Here is a 14,480-nt window from a genome sequence, read left to right as displayed (position 1 = left end):
CCTCCAACCTCGTACCTCTTTCCTGCTCAGCTGCCTCGCTGAGTTCCGGAAGCTTCTGGCATAGGAGGTTCTGACTTCTCATCATCTTGTGCTCCTAAGAGGAAAAAAGATTAAATTAGCAACACCCAATACAAAGTCATGAATTTATTACACTTTATGTACTGTAGTGCCTTACAAAGAACACCAAGCCAGTCCCACCACCAGCCCCTGCTCCAGGGGAACTTGCACTCTAATGCCAATTTCATAATTCCATTCTCACTAAGGTCAGTTTACATACAGCGGGTAAAATAAGTATTGAACACGTCACCATTTTTCTAGGTAAATAGATTTCTAAAGGTGCTAAAATGTCTAAATTTTCCCCAACAACCTATGCAATCCATACATACAAAGACACCAAAACAAATAAGTTCAGAAATGAAGCAAAAGGAAAGAGCTCTCTCAAGACCTTTGCAACCTTGTTGCAAAACATACTGATGGCATTGGCTACAGAAGGATTTCTAAAACGTTCCAGTGAGCACTGTTAGGGCCATAATCCGGAAGTGAAAAGAACATAATTTCACCATAAACCGACCACGACCAGGTGCTCCTCAAGATTTCTGACAGAGTGAGAAGAATTATCAGAAGAGTTTTCCAAGAGCCAAGGACCACTTGTGGAGAGCTTCAGAAAGACCTGGAATTAGCAGGTACAATTGTTTTAAAGAAAACAATAAGTAATGCACTCACCCGCCATGGCCTGTATGCACGCTCACCACCTAAGACTCCATTTCTGACGTAAAAGCATGTTGAAGCTCTTTTAAAGTTCACTGCACAAAATTTAGACAAGTTTGTGAGAATATAGTCTGGTCAGAGGAGACCAAAATCAAGCTCTTTGGATGCCACAATACACACCATGTTTGGAGGTCAAATGGCACATCACCCCAAAAACACCCCCCATACCAACAGTGAGGTTTGGAGGTGGGAACATCATGGTGGGGGCGGGGCTGTTTTTCAGCATACGGTACTGGCAAACGTCATATCGTTGAAGGAACGATGAATGGAAAAATGTACCAAGACATTCCTGATAAAAATCTGCTGCCATCTACCAGGATGATTAAAATAAAACGATGGTGTACAATTCAGCATGACAATGATCCCAAAACACAAAGCCAAAGAAACTCTCAATTGGGTTCAAAGAAAGAAGAAAAAAGATGCTAGAATGGCCCAGCCAATCACCTGACTTGAATCCAATAGAAAATCTATGGAAAGAACTAAAAGATCAGAGTTCATAGAAGAGGTCCTCGGAACCTTCAAGATTTAAAGACTGTTGCCATGCCTGCCTTTTCTACATGGATCATTCCACCCCAGGACCCCCAGTCACATTTTTACAGCAAGTTCTCACAGTGCAGAGCAACATTTGCAAGGTGCTATGATTGATGGCTTACTGTGAACTACCTGCTTTCTTAACCTACACCTGCATTGATAGGCAGCAACATTCCAGTGTCACTAACAGAGCACCTGACCTTCTCTTCCAATAAGCTCCCTCCACACCTTCAATAAAAAGCGGCCCATGAACCCTGGGAGCTGCAGAAGACCACGCTGCTGACCTGACTGGCTGTGTGGGGCAAGCGTCCTGGAAGGAAGAGACATATGGAGTGGCAGTGGGTAGCCATCTTTAAGTGTTTCAAATAAAACCAGGGGTGGACTGATAACTCATGGGGCCCCCGGGCAATAGGAGAAGATTATGGGTCCCCCGGGCAATAGGAGATTATGGGCCCCCAGGCAATAGATTATGGGGTGCACAGTATACACACACAGACACACAATATACACACACAGAATACACATACACACACTGAAAAGGTACTGGAGAGGCGGGGCAGTTATAACCTTGGGATTTTTAAAAAAAAACTGATTTTTACATACTGTTCCTGGTTTTATTGAGGCTGGCAACCCTGATGGGGCCCCTCGGGCAGTGCCCGAGTGCCCGAATGGTCAGTCCGCCCCTGAATGAAACTAGTGTAAACTCATTAAATGACTGTCAAACAATTAGCAAATTGTATCCTTGGACAAATAAAGAATGAGTAATTTATTGGGGGGGGGGGGGGGGGGCAGTCACTCATTTCTGGACTGGTAATGCTGGGATGTGGTGTTTAGGCAGACCTGTTTATTGTGTCTGTTTGCAACTACAGCATATTTTGTGGGTAAATGGACAGTGTCAAAGGTGGGCAGTGTGTACTGTGAATAAGTTCAAACATTATTTAAACATAACCCTGTAAACCACACTCAATTTGCATATGCTTTGTAGCCGCACCCAATTTATATCACAAAATCTGCAATGAAGCATGTCCTGGCAAAAATTGGTCAGAGCTATAAAGCAGTGGGCCCACCTTCTCTCTTTCTCCAGTGGACCCCGGTATCCCAGTCAACCAAAAATAAATATATATATATACATATACACACACACACCTATATATAGAGATATATCTATATATAGAGATATATCTATATATATATATATATATATATATATATATATATATATATATATATATATATATAGATATATCTCTATATCTATATATATATCTATATCTATATCTATATACACACACATACAGTTAAGTAAATATATATTTGGACACAGGCACAATTTTAGATTTTTTCAGGTATTTACCAAAACATATTCAAGCTATAGTTATATAAAGAATATGGGCTGAAAGTGCACACTCTCAGTTTTAATTTGAAGGTATGTACATCCAAATCGGGTGAAAGGGTTCAGGAATTACAGCTCTTAAGAATAGCCATCCCCCCTTTTTCAAGGGACCAAAAGAAATTGGACAGTTGAATCAAAATCTGTTTCATGGCCAGGTGTGGGCTACTCTGTTATTTCTTCATCAATTAAGAGGACGAAGGAAAAGAAGAAGAAGAACAACAAGGAGAACGAGAAGGCAAAGGAAAAGAAGAAGGCGGCGAAGGAAAAGAAGAAGGCGGCGAAGGAAAAGAAGAAGGCGGCGAAGGAAAAGAAGAAGGCGGCGAAGGAAAAGAAGAAGGCGGCGAAGGAAAAGAAGAAGGCGGCGAAGGAAAAGAAGAAGGCGGCAAAGGAAAAGAAGAAGGCGGCAAAGGAAAAGAAGAAGGCGGCAAAGGAAAAGAAGAAGGCGGCAAAGGAAAAGAAGAAGGCGGCGAAGGAAAAGAAGAAGGCGGCGAAGGAAAAGAAGAAGGCGGCGAAGGAAAAGGAGAAGGCGGCGAAGGAAAAGGAGAAGGCGGCGAAGGAAAAGGAGAAGGCGGCGAAGGAAAAGAAGAAGGCGGCGAAGGAAAAGGAGAAGGAGAAGGAGAAGGAAAAGGAGAAGGAAAAGGAGAAGGAAAAGAAGAAGAAGGCGAAGAAAAACGAGAAGGAGAAGAAGGAAAAGAAGAAGGAGAAGGAGAAGGAAACGAAGAAGGAGAAGGCGAAGGAAAAGAAGGAGAAGGCGAAGGAAAAGAAGAAGGAGAAGGCGAAGGAAAAGAAGAAGGAGAAGGCGAAGGAAAAGAAGAAGGAAGAAGGAAGCAGGAAGAAGGAAGAGGAGGAGGAATACGAGGAGAAGGGAAAGGAGAAATAGAGTTACTATAGAAGAAAAGTGACTACCAACATGTGAAATTTAAACGACCTATGTAAGTTATTAAAAAAAATTTGAACAACCTATGTAAATAAATAAAAATGTTATGCCCACTTCTGCATTACTTGTGGCACACCCTTTATATATATGTGTGTGTATATAGTTGTTTGCCTGTTTTGAGTTCGGTTTCAAATCTTTGGGTATTGCAAACCATGGAAAGGTTTCAGCTAGAGAGAGACGGTGCAAGACCTTTTTTCTTTCTGCATGCGAATTACGCTGCTGGTTATTTCGTAATGCGCTCTTTGCAGGTTGTTGATATCAATTCAGGAAGGAAAAGCCTGTTGGAAAGAGGATCCTCTTGTGTGATTTATTCCACCAGTCCAGTTCCTGTGTATTCCCTTCTAATCTGACATGACAATTCATCAGCTTCTTCCTGTTTACGCTCTGGCATTACACGGGGCTGAGCAGGTTCAGGAACACTTTGAAATGTAGGACTCCGAGCCCCATTCCACTAGCGGCAGCCTCTAACGCCAGATATATTGTTATGTCTGGAGATGGCGACCATCATTATCCACTAAAACACAACCGCCAGAGACATGGCTTTATAAAGGCATTCAATGCCATCGTAAAAGTATCCTGTGGTTAATAAAAGGAGTCCCAGCCATGAGCTACACAAGGCTTCTGTACTTAGCAACATCCTCCAATATAGTTTCTAAAAGAAAACCAACAACGGCTTAAAATGAGCCAAAAATAACTATGAAGTTTCTGCAAACGTACCTAATCTATTAAACAAAAAGCACAAAATAGAATCAGAAGTGTATTTAGATGGAAATAGTTCTTTAATATTGGTGTTCGTTCAAAACAAGTACATCTACAATAGCTGACACGTTTTGGAGACTCAAAGATCTCCTCTTCTTCAGGGCTACAAGACAAATATGAAAATGGTACAAGAATGGTTACAAAACCAGAAAATCCTACATCATTCGGGTTTTGCTTGTGTGTTTCTACAACTATTTTGTACTATTTTTTAAGTTGTCAGTGGCCGCTCATGCAGGGCGCACAGGCATCGCCCCCCCTATTCTATGCATTCGGCCCCCTAATCTACCTCCAGGGTGCTGGACGCATGGATTTCAATTGTTTTTTTGTTTTTTTTTGAAGCACATGATTACAGCCTGAGGCTCTAATTGCTTCAAAAAGGATGTGACATTAGAGAACTCATATTGGACAACGTCTTCCTGTTTTTCCTCCTGGCCAATCAACAGGTCCTGAGACCCAATTTGCCGGGAGTCCTAAGACCCCATTGGCCGGATTCAAGGACTCTCGATTGCCCTGGAGGAGACCGCCGGGACTCGGTGAGAAAAAGACAGGGATAAAGGTACTGCGGGGCTGCCGGGCAACGAGCGAGCGAAGCGGTGATCGACTGAGCGACGGGGAGGGGGGGGGGAAGGGGTTGGAGGAGGGTTTGGTGGTGGTCGGATGGATTGCTGGGTGGGGGCTGCGGGCTGCCCCCCCAAGAAATCTGAACACCAGCCGCCACTGCCAGCAGGCCTGTTGTGAATTTGCCGAACTAACTTTTTTTTTAATCAGGTCACTTTTTTTGTAAGTTTTCTTTTAACAATTACAGTGAGAAAATAATACAAATGGTGTTTCAGTTCAAAAGAGAGACACAACAGAGTACAATAATACAGTATAAAAGGTATACAGTACAATGATCGTGCATATCGTCTTAAAACTGTTACTAGCTGTGTAAAGCGAGAGGCATACCCAGGACCTTCAACAGATAACAAATGTACAGCCGTGGCCAAAAGTTTTGAGAATGACCCAAATAATTATTTTGCACAAAGTCTGCTGCCTCTGGTTTCTTATGGCAATTTGCATATACTCCAGGATGTTATGAAGAGCGATCAGATGAATTGCAATTAATTGCAAAGTCCCTCATTGCCATGAAAATAAACATAATCCCATAATAAACATTTCCACTGCATTTGTGAAGAAGGCTTTAGGGCGCCCAAGAAAGTCCAGCTAACGCCAAGACTATCTCCTACAGTTGATTCAGCTGTGGGATCGGGGCACCACCAGTGCAGATCTTGTTCAGGAATGGCAGCAGGCAGGTGTGAGGACATCTACACACAGTGAGAAGACTGAGGATGGCCTGGTGTCAGGAAGGGCAGCAAAGAAGCCACTTCTCTCCAGGAAAATCATCAGGAACAGACTGATATTCTGCAAAAGGTACAGGGATTGGACTGCTGAGGACCGAGGGAAAGTCATTTTCTTTGATGAATCCCCTTTCCGATTGTTTGGAGCATCTGGAAATAACCTTGTCCGGAGAAGAAAAGGTGAGCGCTACCATCAGTCCTGTGTCAAGCCAACAGTAAAGCATTCCGAGACCATTCATGTGTGGGGTTGCTTCTCAGCCAAGATAGTGGTCTCACTCAATTTTGCCCAAGAACACAGCCATGAAAAAAGAATGGTAACTTCTCCCAACCATCCAAGACCAGTTTGGTGTTGAACAATGCCTTTTCCAGCATGATGGAGCACCTTGCCATAAGGCAAAAGTCATAACCATGTGGCTTAGGGAATAAAACATTTAAATTTTGGGTCCATGGCCAGGAAACTCCCCAGACCTTAATCCCATTGAGAACTTATGGTCAATCCTCAAGAGGCGGGTGACCAAACCCCCCTCCCCCACACAAATTCTGACAAACTCCAAGCATTGATTATGGAAGAATGGGGGGTGGCCATCAGTCAGGATGTGGCCCAGAAGCTGATGACAGCATGCCGGGGAGAATTGCAGAGGTCTTGAAAAAAGTGTTAACACTGCAAATATCGACTCTTTGCATAAACTTTATGTCATTGTCAATAAAAGCCTTTGACACTTAGGCTGGGTTCACACTAGTTCCCCGCATCTAATTCGCATGACAGGAGATTGTGACCGGTTCTCTATGGAGCCAGTTCACATATCTTCGGGACGGCTGCGGAGCGGCTTGCACAGGAGTCCTGTGCATCTTTTTTCAGGGCCGAATTCAGGAAAACATCTGCCCCTAATTTGCCCCTGAAATGGAGAACAGGGACGCCCCAGACCCCTGCTGCGAGCCGCGTTCGGCAGCAGTGTGAACCCAGCCTCAAATGCTTGCAGTTCTACTTCAGTATCCCATAGTAACATCTGACAAAAAGTACTAAAAACACTGAAGCAGCAGACTTTGTGAAAATTAATATTTATGTCATTCTCAAAATTTTTGGCCACAGCTGTAATGTCCTATGCAATATTTCCATTGGCGGCCTATTCATTAGGCCCCATCCATGCGTTCGTCCCCCTAATCTACATTCGGGGCACCGGATGCATGGATTCCAATGGGGGGAGGGGGTTGAAGCACGTGATTAGAGCCAGAGGCTCTATTAGGCTTCAAAAAGGGTGGGCTTGGGGCGCAGAGCCCGGAACCTAGATGGCGTACATGCAGGATGAACGAACGACTGACCGAGAGGGGGGGTGCCACCGGCCAACCGGGGGGGGTGAAAATTGGTTGTTAGAGGATAACCACAGGGACCAAGTTTTTTTACATTTCTTAGGACATCTCCTATGTTTATATGTGAGCTCTTCTCTCCGTAGATGTAAATGTAGCGCTTCACACCATTGTAAAAATGTTGGGGGGTGTCGTTGAGATACATTTTTGCAAAATAAGTTTGCGGGCCAGGTACAAGGATCTCTTCCACATTAAATGCATTTCCGCAAGGAGGGTTTTTTTTTTCCAGGATTATTCATAGGATAGCAAATTCTGGATCTAAAGACACATGGGTTAAACCAACCATGTTAAGTGTTGTGAAAATAGACGTCCAATATCAATGAAGTTAGGAGCAACGCCATAACATATGAATAAGAGTCCCTGCGGCCGTAGTATATCTGGGGCCATTTGGAGATACTGCCCTCCCCCAAGAGTGTTGTTTCTGCAGAGAGTATTGCACTGTGTGAACAATAAACAATTGGGTCCATTTTTGAGAAGGGGAAAGGGATACTGGGGTTATGATTTCCAAAGCCTGAGTCCGTTCATTATCTATTGCCAAACCTTAACTTTAATACAAGTTCTGTTCCTTCAACCAGACTTCCGATCCACGCTGCACCTCCCCACAAACGCGTGGCTTTTGAACCATGCATTGCTATGCTTCTGCCAAGCCACCCCCTGCTACAGTACTTACCTGAAACCTTGTGATGTCTCTGTCCTTCATGCCAGCCTTTCAGCTTCAGGGTACCCAGTGACTTTAGTGACCCCTCAGCATCCTGTGTCATCTGATGACCACAGTGCACCTTGTGACTCCAGCGACCTCTGAGCATCCTGCGTCATTCAGTGCCCCCAGTACGCCCATGTGCACCCCTTGACTCTAATGACCCCCCGTGTCTTCTGATGACACCAGGCCTGTCCTCTCAGTGGATACAGACCCTCGTCTAGGACAACAGACAGGGAAGTGCTAGATTAGATATATTTCTGTCTGCAAAAATAGATTCTATAGACTATTTAGAACAACCTTTCTCGCACAGCCTTTCTGTGGAACCCTAGGGTACCTCTGGAGGATTTCTCAGGGTTTTTTGAGCAATTTCTGCCTCTCAGATGAGTAACTAATGACAGCAATGCACTTTTAGCTATATGTAAGAGGTGGCGAGGGGGGGCTCATCCAAATGACCACAAATGTAAGGAGCATTCTTCTCAGTGGTCATCACACTAATGTCCCATGGGCTGTAGACATAGTAATTATCAGAAGGGGTTCCCTGAGCTGGGAAAGTTACTTCAAGGGTTCCTCCATGTTGAAAAGTTCTAGAAAGGCTGATTTAGAAGATTTAATATGACATTGCGGCTATGGTTACCAATTATCACATGAGCATTGCCAGTAGAGAAAATCCATAGTAGAACCTACCTCTCTCAGCTTGGTCAGTTTCTGCAGTCGGACGGGTTGGATGTGAAAATCTTTGAGCCCCGTAAATTTGGACAGTTTGTTGTTGCTTTTATCATGGAAAAACGTTTCTTTGTCTGGCAAATCCAGACTGGATTTCTTTTTCTGCTCCGGATCCAAGCTGTCCCAAGAGAGGGCCCTCAAGAGTGGAGGTCGGGACCCATCTGATGCATGCTCTAGTCGGGGGGAATCTGCTGGAACCGCGTTTGGCCCTGGAACCAGGAACGCCACACCAGAGACCACTGGAGGCTGTGCCTGGCTCGCTTGGGGTGAATCATTGGGCTTTTTAAGGATTGACTTGGCAGAGTCACGCTCGGGGCTGTTTAGGGGTTTGCAGGGTGAAGGTTTACCAACATCCGAAGGTCCAGCTTTGTATGCGTTCGTCACATGTTTAAGGGGGTCAAAGTTTTCCTTCTGCTCGGACAGGGACTCCTTGGAGGCTGCTAAGGTATGGGGGCGAGGGGTCAGTCTGCCCTGCGAGATCTTCCTCGGCTCTTTCATGGCATTCTGAAACAAAGAAAATGAAATTAGTCTTCAAGAATCAAGACAAGGCAATTTATAAAACTGTATTGCCTTATGATAGTAAATCTACATTCCAATGGAAGACCAATGATGTCATTCTTGCAAAATATATTTGAAAATAGGTGGTGTCACTTATGTAAAGTACTGTATATTATATCTGAAAATCAGTGATGTGATTCCTGTGAAATATTTCATAATATCATACCTCCAAACTTTGAGATGGGAACGAGGGACACCTATAAGCAAAAAGTATGTAAGCATAGGACACGCCCCCTGCCACACCCCCTTAACCACCTCAATGCAGGGCACTTACACCCCCTTCCTGCCCAGACCAATTTTCAGCTTTCAGCGCTCTCACACTTTGAATGACAATTACTCAGTCATGCAACACTGTACCCATATGAAATTTGTGTCCCTTTTTCCACACAAATAGAGCTTTCTTTTGGTGGTATTTAATCACTAGTGGGTTTTTTATTTTTTGTGCTATAAATAAAAAAAAGACCGTAAATTGTGGAAAAAATGCCTTTTTCTTTGTTTCTGTCATAACATTTTGCTAATTAGTAATTTTTCTTCATAAATTTTGGCCAAAATTTATACTGCTAGATATCTTTTGTAAAAATAACCCAAATTAGTGTATATTTGGTCTTTGTAGAAGTTTTAGAGTCTACAAACTATGGTGCCAATCACTGAAAATTGATCACATCTGATCAGGCCTTCTGTACATCGGGTGAATCTCATTTCTTGAGACACTAACAAGTCAGGAAAGTACAAATACCCCCCAAGTGACCCCTTTTTTAGAAAGTAGTCATCCCAAGGTATTAAGTAGCATGGTGAGTTTTTTTAAGTTGTAATTTCCCACAATTCTTTGCAAAATGAAGATTTTTTTTCCAAAATTGTCATATTATCAGGTTATTTCTCACACAGAGCATATGCATGCATCAAATTGCACCCCAAAATACATTCTGCTACTCTTCCCGAGTATTGTGATACCACATGTGTGAGACTTACACAGCCTGGCCACATACAGAGGACCAATCGTGCCCATCTGTGCCGCCTTTGAGCGCCCATCTGTGCCGCCTTTGAGCGCCCATCTGTGCCGCCTTTGAGCGCCCATCTGTGCCGCCTTTGAGCGCCCATCTGTGCCGCCTTTGAGCGCCCATCTGTGCCGCCTTTGAGCGCCCATCTGTGCCGCCTTTGAGCGCCCATCTGTGCCGCCTTTTAGCGCCCATCTGTGCCGCCTTTTAGCGCGCCCATCTGTGCCGCCTATTAGCGCGCCCATCTGTGCCGCCTATTAGCGCGCCCATCTGTGCCGCCTATTAGCGCGCCCATCTGTGCCGCCTATGAGCGCCCATCTGTGCCACCTCATCAGCGCTCATCAGTGAAGGAGAAAACATACTTATTTACAAAATTTTATAACAAACAAAGAAAAACCTTTATTTTTTTCATTTTCGGTCTTTTATTTGTTTAGCAAAAAATAAAAACTGCAGAGGTGATCAAACACCACCAAAAATAAGCTCTATTTGTGGGAAGAAAATTATAAAAATTGTTTGGGTACAGCGTAGCATGACCGCGCAATTGTCATTTAAACAGCGTCAGCGCTGAAAGCTGAAAATTGGCCTGGGCAGGAAGGGGGGAGAGTGCCCGGTATTGAAGTGGTTAAATACATTCCTCGATACCCACAAGGGATCTAAATCCACTTTGGAAGCACTAAATTCCTTTACATAGCCAGATATTATATAAAAGTAGCAGTAACATCAATATTGTGCTATATATAGCCTGTGCAGACAGCAGAGCTGTGGGAGGGGCCCAGCAGGCTCCACCCACTACAAGCTGCCTGCAGAAAACTAGACGAGGGCACAGCTCCCAACTGTCCCTGATTTCGAGGGACTGTCCCTGATTTGGAGCAATGTTCCTCTGTCCCTCTTTCCCCCTCATTTGTCCCTCATTTTGGTCTGATCCGTATAGTTGTATATAAAATGCACTTTTTATCTTTCAAAAAGTGTTTCTCAGTGCTAAACCTTTCATCCAATTTCTAAATTGCTGCATTTGTACATTTTAAAAGCCAATATAAAGGAATAGTAGTGGTAAAAAAAGTCCTTCATTTTTGGGGGGGTTAGTCTCCTTTAAGGGGGTGTGGCAGGGGGCGTGTCCTATGCCTACATATGTTTGCTGGTAGGTGTCCCTCATACCCATCTCAAAATGTTGGGAGGTATGCACGAAGGGGCGGAGACAAGACCAGTCCACCTGCACAAGGAGAGAGAGTAGAGCTGTGGGAGGGGCCCAGCAGGCTCCACCCACTATAAACTGCCGATGTTTCATCAGATTTGGCGACCCGTCAGAATTTGTAACAGAAGTGACGTTCCGTTGCTGCCATCTTGCTACACCCCGCACTCCTCCACAGTAAGGATACAGTGAGAAGGCAGCAAGCGGACATCTTGTTACACCCACCAGAGTTTTGCATTTCACACGTATTTTTAACAGTAAACGGAGCTTATATAGTGAAATACTGTATTTAAAATTCCGTCTGACTGTTTACATGTTGAATTATAAAAGAGGTGTTCAGTCAGATTAGCAAACCTGTGAGATCAGCAGGTTTGCCGCTGCTTTTAAAATTCAACATCTAAACAGTCAGACGTATTTCTAAATACTGTATTTGACCTTATAAGCTCATCTTACTGTTAAAAATAAGTGTCACATGCAAAATTCCGGTGGGTGTAACAAGATGTCCGCTTGCCCCCTTCTCAGTGTATCCTTACTGTGGAGGAGTGCGGGGTGTAGCAGGATGGCGGCGACAGAACGTCACTTCCATTACAAATTCTGACGGGTTGTCTAATCTGACGGAACACCTGCAAAAAACTACAGGAGGGGTCGGAGACAAGACCAGTCCCCCTGCACAAGGAGAGAGAGCAGAGCTGTGGGAGGGGCCCAGCAGGCTCCACCCACTACAGGCTGCCAGCAGTAAACTACAGGAGGGGGCGGAGACCAGACCAGTCCCCCTGTACAAGGAGAGAGAGCAGAGCTGTGGGAGGGGCCCAGCAGGCTCCACCCACTATAGGCTGCCAGCAGTAAACTACCAGAGGGGGGCGGAGACAAGACCAGTCACCCTGCACAAGGAGAGAGATCAGCAGTGAGCGGTCTTTATTATAGGAAGGAAAAGTCTCACACTGGATTACTGCACAGATCTGGAAGAAATACACAAATCTCACCGAGATTCAAAAAGAATACACATGATCAATGGATTGAGACAATATTGGGATATCCTGGAGTTCAGTTTTAACATTAAAATTAAAAGGGAAATTGTGCATTATTATAAATTATTATAAATAATTGTACTAAAAATGACCGATCGTTCATGAAAGGTCCCTACTAGGGAATTTTGTAATAATTTATATCTAGAAAGTAGCAAAACCATCTGTCGCATAACAAAAAAAGAAATTACATATAAAAATAAATTAAATGAACACATCTGAATATCAGAGTCAACTTATGCAAGAACATCCTTTTGGGGTTGATTTACCAAAACTGGAGAGTGCAACATCTGGTGCAGCTCTGCATAAAAACCAATCAGCTCCCAGGTTTTATTGTCAAAGCTTAACCACTTCAATACCGGGCACTTATACACCTTCCTGCCCAGGACAATTTTCAGCTTTCAGCGCTGTCGCACTTTGAATGACAATTACGCGGTGGTGCTACACTGTACCCAAACTAAATTTTTAGCATTTTTTTCCCACAAATAGAACTTTCTTTTGGTGGCATTTGATCACCTCTGGGATTTTTATTTCTTGCTAAACAAATAAAAAAAGACCAAAAATTTTGAATTTTTTTTTTTTTCCGCTTCGGTTACAGAACTTTGTAAATACGGTAAGTAAGTTTTCTCCTTCAATGACGGGCACTGATAACAGAGCACTGATAGGCGGCACTGATAACAGAGCACTGATAGGCGGCACTGATAACAGAGCACTGATAGGCGGCACTGATAGGCAGGACACAGATGGGCACTGATAGGCAGGACACAGATGGGCACTGATAGGCAGGACACAGATGGGCACTGATAGGCAGGACACAGATGGGCACTGATAGGCAGGACACAGATGGGCACTGATAGGCAGGACACAGATGGGCACTGATAGGCAGGACACAGATGGGCACTGATAGGCAGGACACAGATGGGCACTGATAGGCAGGACACAGATGGGCACTGATAGGCAGGACACAGATGGGCACTGATAGGCAGGACACAGATGGGCACTGATAGGCAGGACACAGATGGGCACTGATAGGCAGGACACAGATGGGCATGGATGGGCACTGATGTACACTAATTGATGGTACGGATGGATGCCAATCAGTGCCAAACAATAATGCCTGCCAATCAGTGATGCCCACTGTGGGCACTGATTGGCATCCCCGCACTGATAGGCGGCACTGATAACAGAGCACTGATAGGCGGCACTGATAACAGAGCACTGATAGGCGGCACTGATAGGCAGGACACAGATGGGCACTGATAGGCAGGACACAGATGGGCACTGATAGGCAGGACACAGATGGGCACTGATAGGCAGGACACAGATGGGCACTGATAGGCAGGACACAGATGGGCACTGATAGGCAGGACACAGATGGGCATGGATGGGCACTGATGTACACTAATTGATGGTACGGATGGATGCCAATCAGTGCCAAACAATAATGCCTGCCAATCAGTGATGCCCACTGTGGGCATTGATTGGCATCCCTGGTGGTGACGTCCCTGGTGGTCCAGTGTGGGCATCCTTTGGGGGGGCTGCGCTGATAATCAGCACAGACCCCCCCCCCCCCCCGTCAGAGGAGCAGCCGATCGGCTCTCTACTCCCATCCGACAGATGCGAGTGAGGAAAAGCCAATCAACGGCTCTTCCTGTTTACACTGTGATCAGCCGTGATTGCACACCGAAACAACGATCGCTCGGGGGCGCGCAAAGGCTTGATATCCTGCTGGACGTCATATGACGTCCGGTCAGGATATTGAAACCACTTTGCTGCCGCCATTTTGCTATATGGCAATTGGTTCATTGAACAGGCTGAAGTCAGAAGCTGATTGGCCACCGTGCACATCTGCATTAGATTGAGTGCTCCCGTTTTAGTAAATCTCTCCCTTTGTGTCTATGAGGAATGTAGCTGTTTTCAGGACATAGCAATGACATAGGGGTCACTTTTATTGTTTGTAAATCTAAAAAAAGAAAAATATTCCTGTGAATTTGGAAGACAAGGGTCAATAGGAACAAATCCTTTCTAATCAACTGCAGCTGTCTTTTAGTGTGCCACTCAGCACCAGCAAAGTGCGCCCTCTGGTGGAAGTTAATTAATTAATGCTGCACATATACTGCCAATTCACATCTGAGTGTTATGTAGCTCGATGCTTAAAAGCTTCAAAACTCTCCACATCCTAAATCCCATGTTATTTAAT

General features: G+C 44.6%; 1 protein-coding gene across 3 annotated transcripts in view; it reads right to left on the bottom strand.

Annotated features, from left to right (window-relative positions):
* The window catches only part of IRAG1 (inositol 1,4,5-triphosphate receptor associated 1), a 188,140-nt gene that overhangs the window by 58,236 nt on the left and 115,424 nt on the right, over positions 1-14,480 (bottom strand). For all 3 annotated transcript variants that reach the window (XM_073604082.1, XM_073604081.1, XM_073604083.1), the window contains 2 exons: positions 8,475-9,017; positions 16-94 (listed from right to left, as the gene is read on the bottom strand). In XM_073604082.1, the coding sequence (XP_073460183.1) occupies positions 16-94; positions 8,475-9,017 (622 nt within the window). The remainder of the gene's footprint in view (positions 1-15; positions 95-8,474; positions 9,018-14,480) is intronic.

The sequence above is a fragment of the Aquarana catesbeiana genome, linkage group LG11 (assembly GCF_042186555.1).
Source record: "Aquarana catesbeiana isolate 2022-GZ linkage group LG11, ASM4218655v1, whole genome shotgun sequence".
Taxonomy (NCBI): domain Eukaryota; kingdom Metazoa; phylum Chordata; class Amphibia; order Anura; family Ranidae; genus Aquarana; species Aquarana catesbeiana.
The sequence above is the reverse complement of the archived record's forward strand: the minus strand, read 5'-3'. Positions and strand labels throughout refer to the sequence as shown.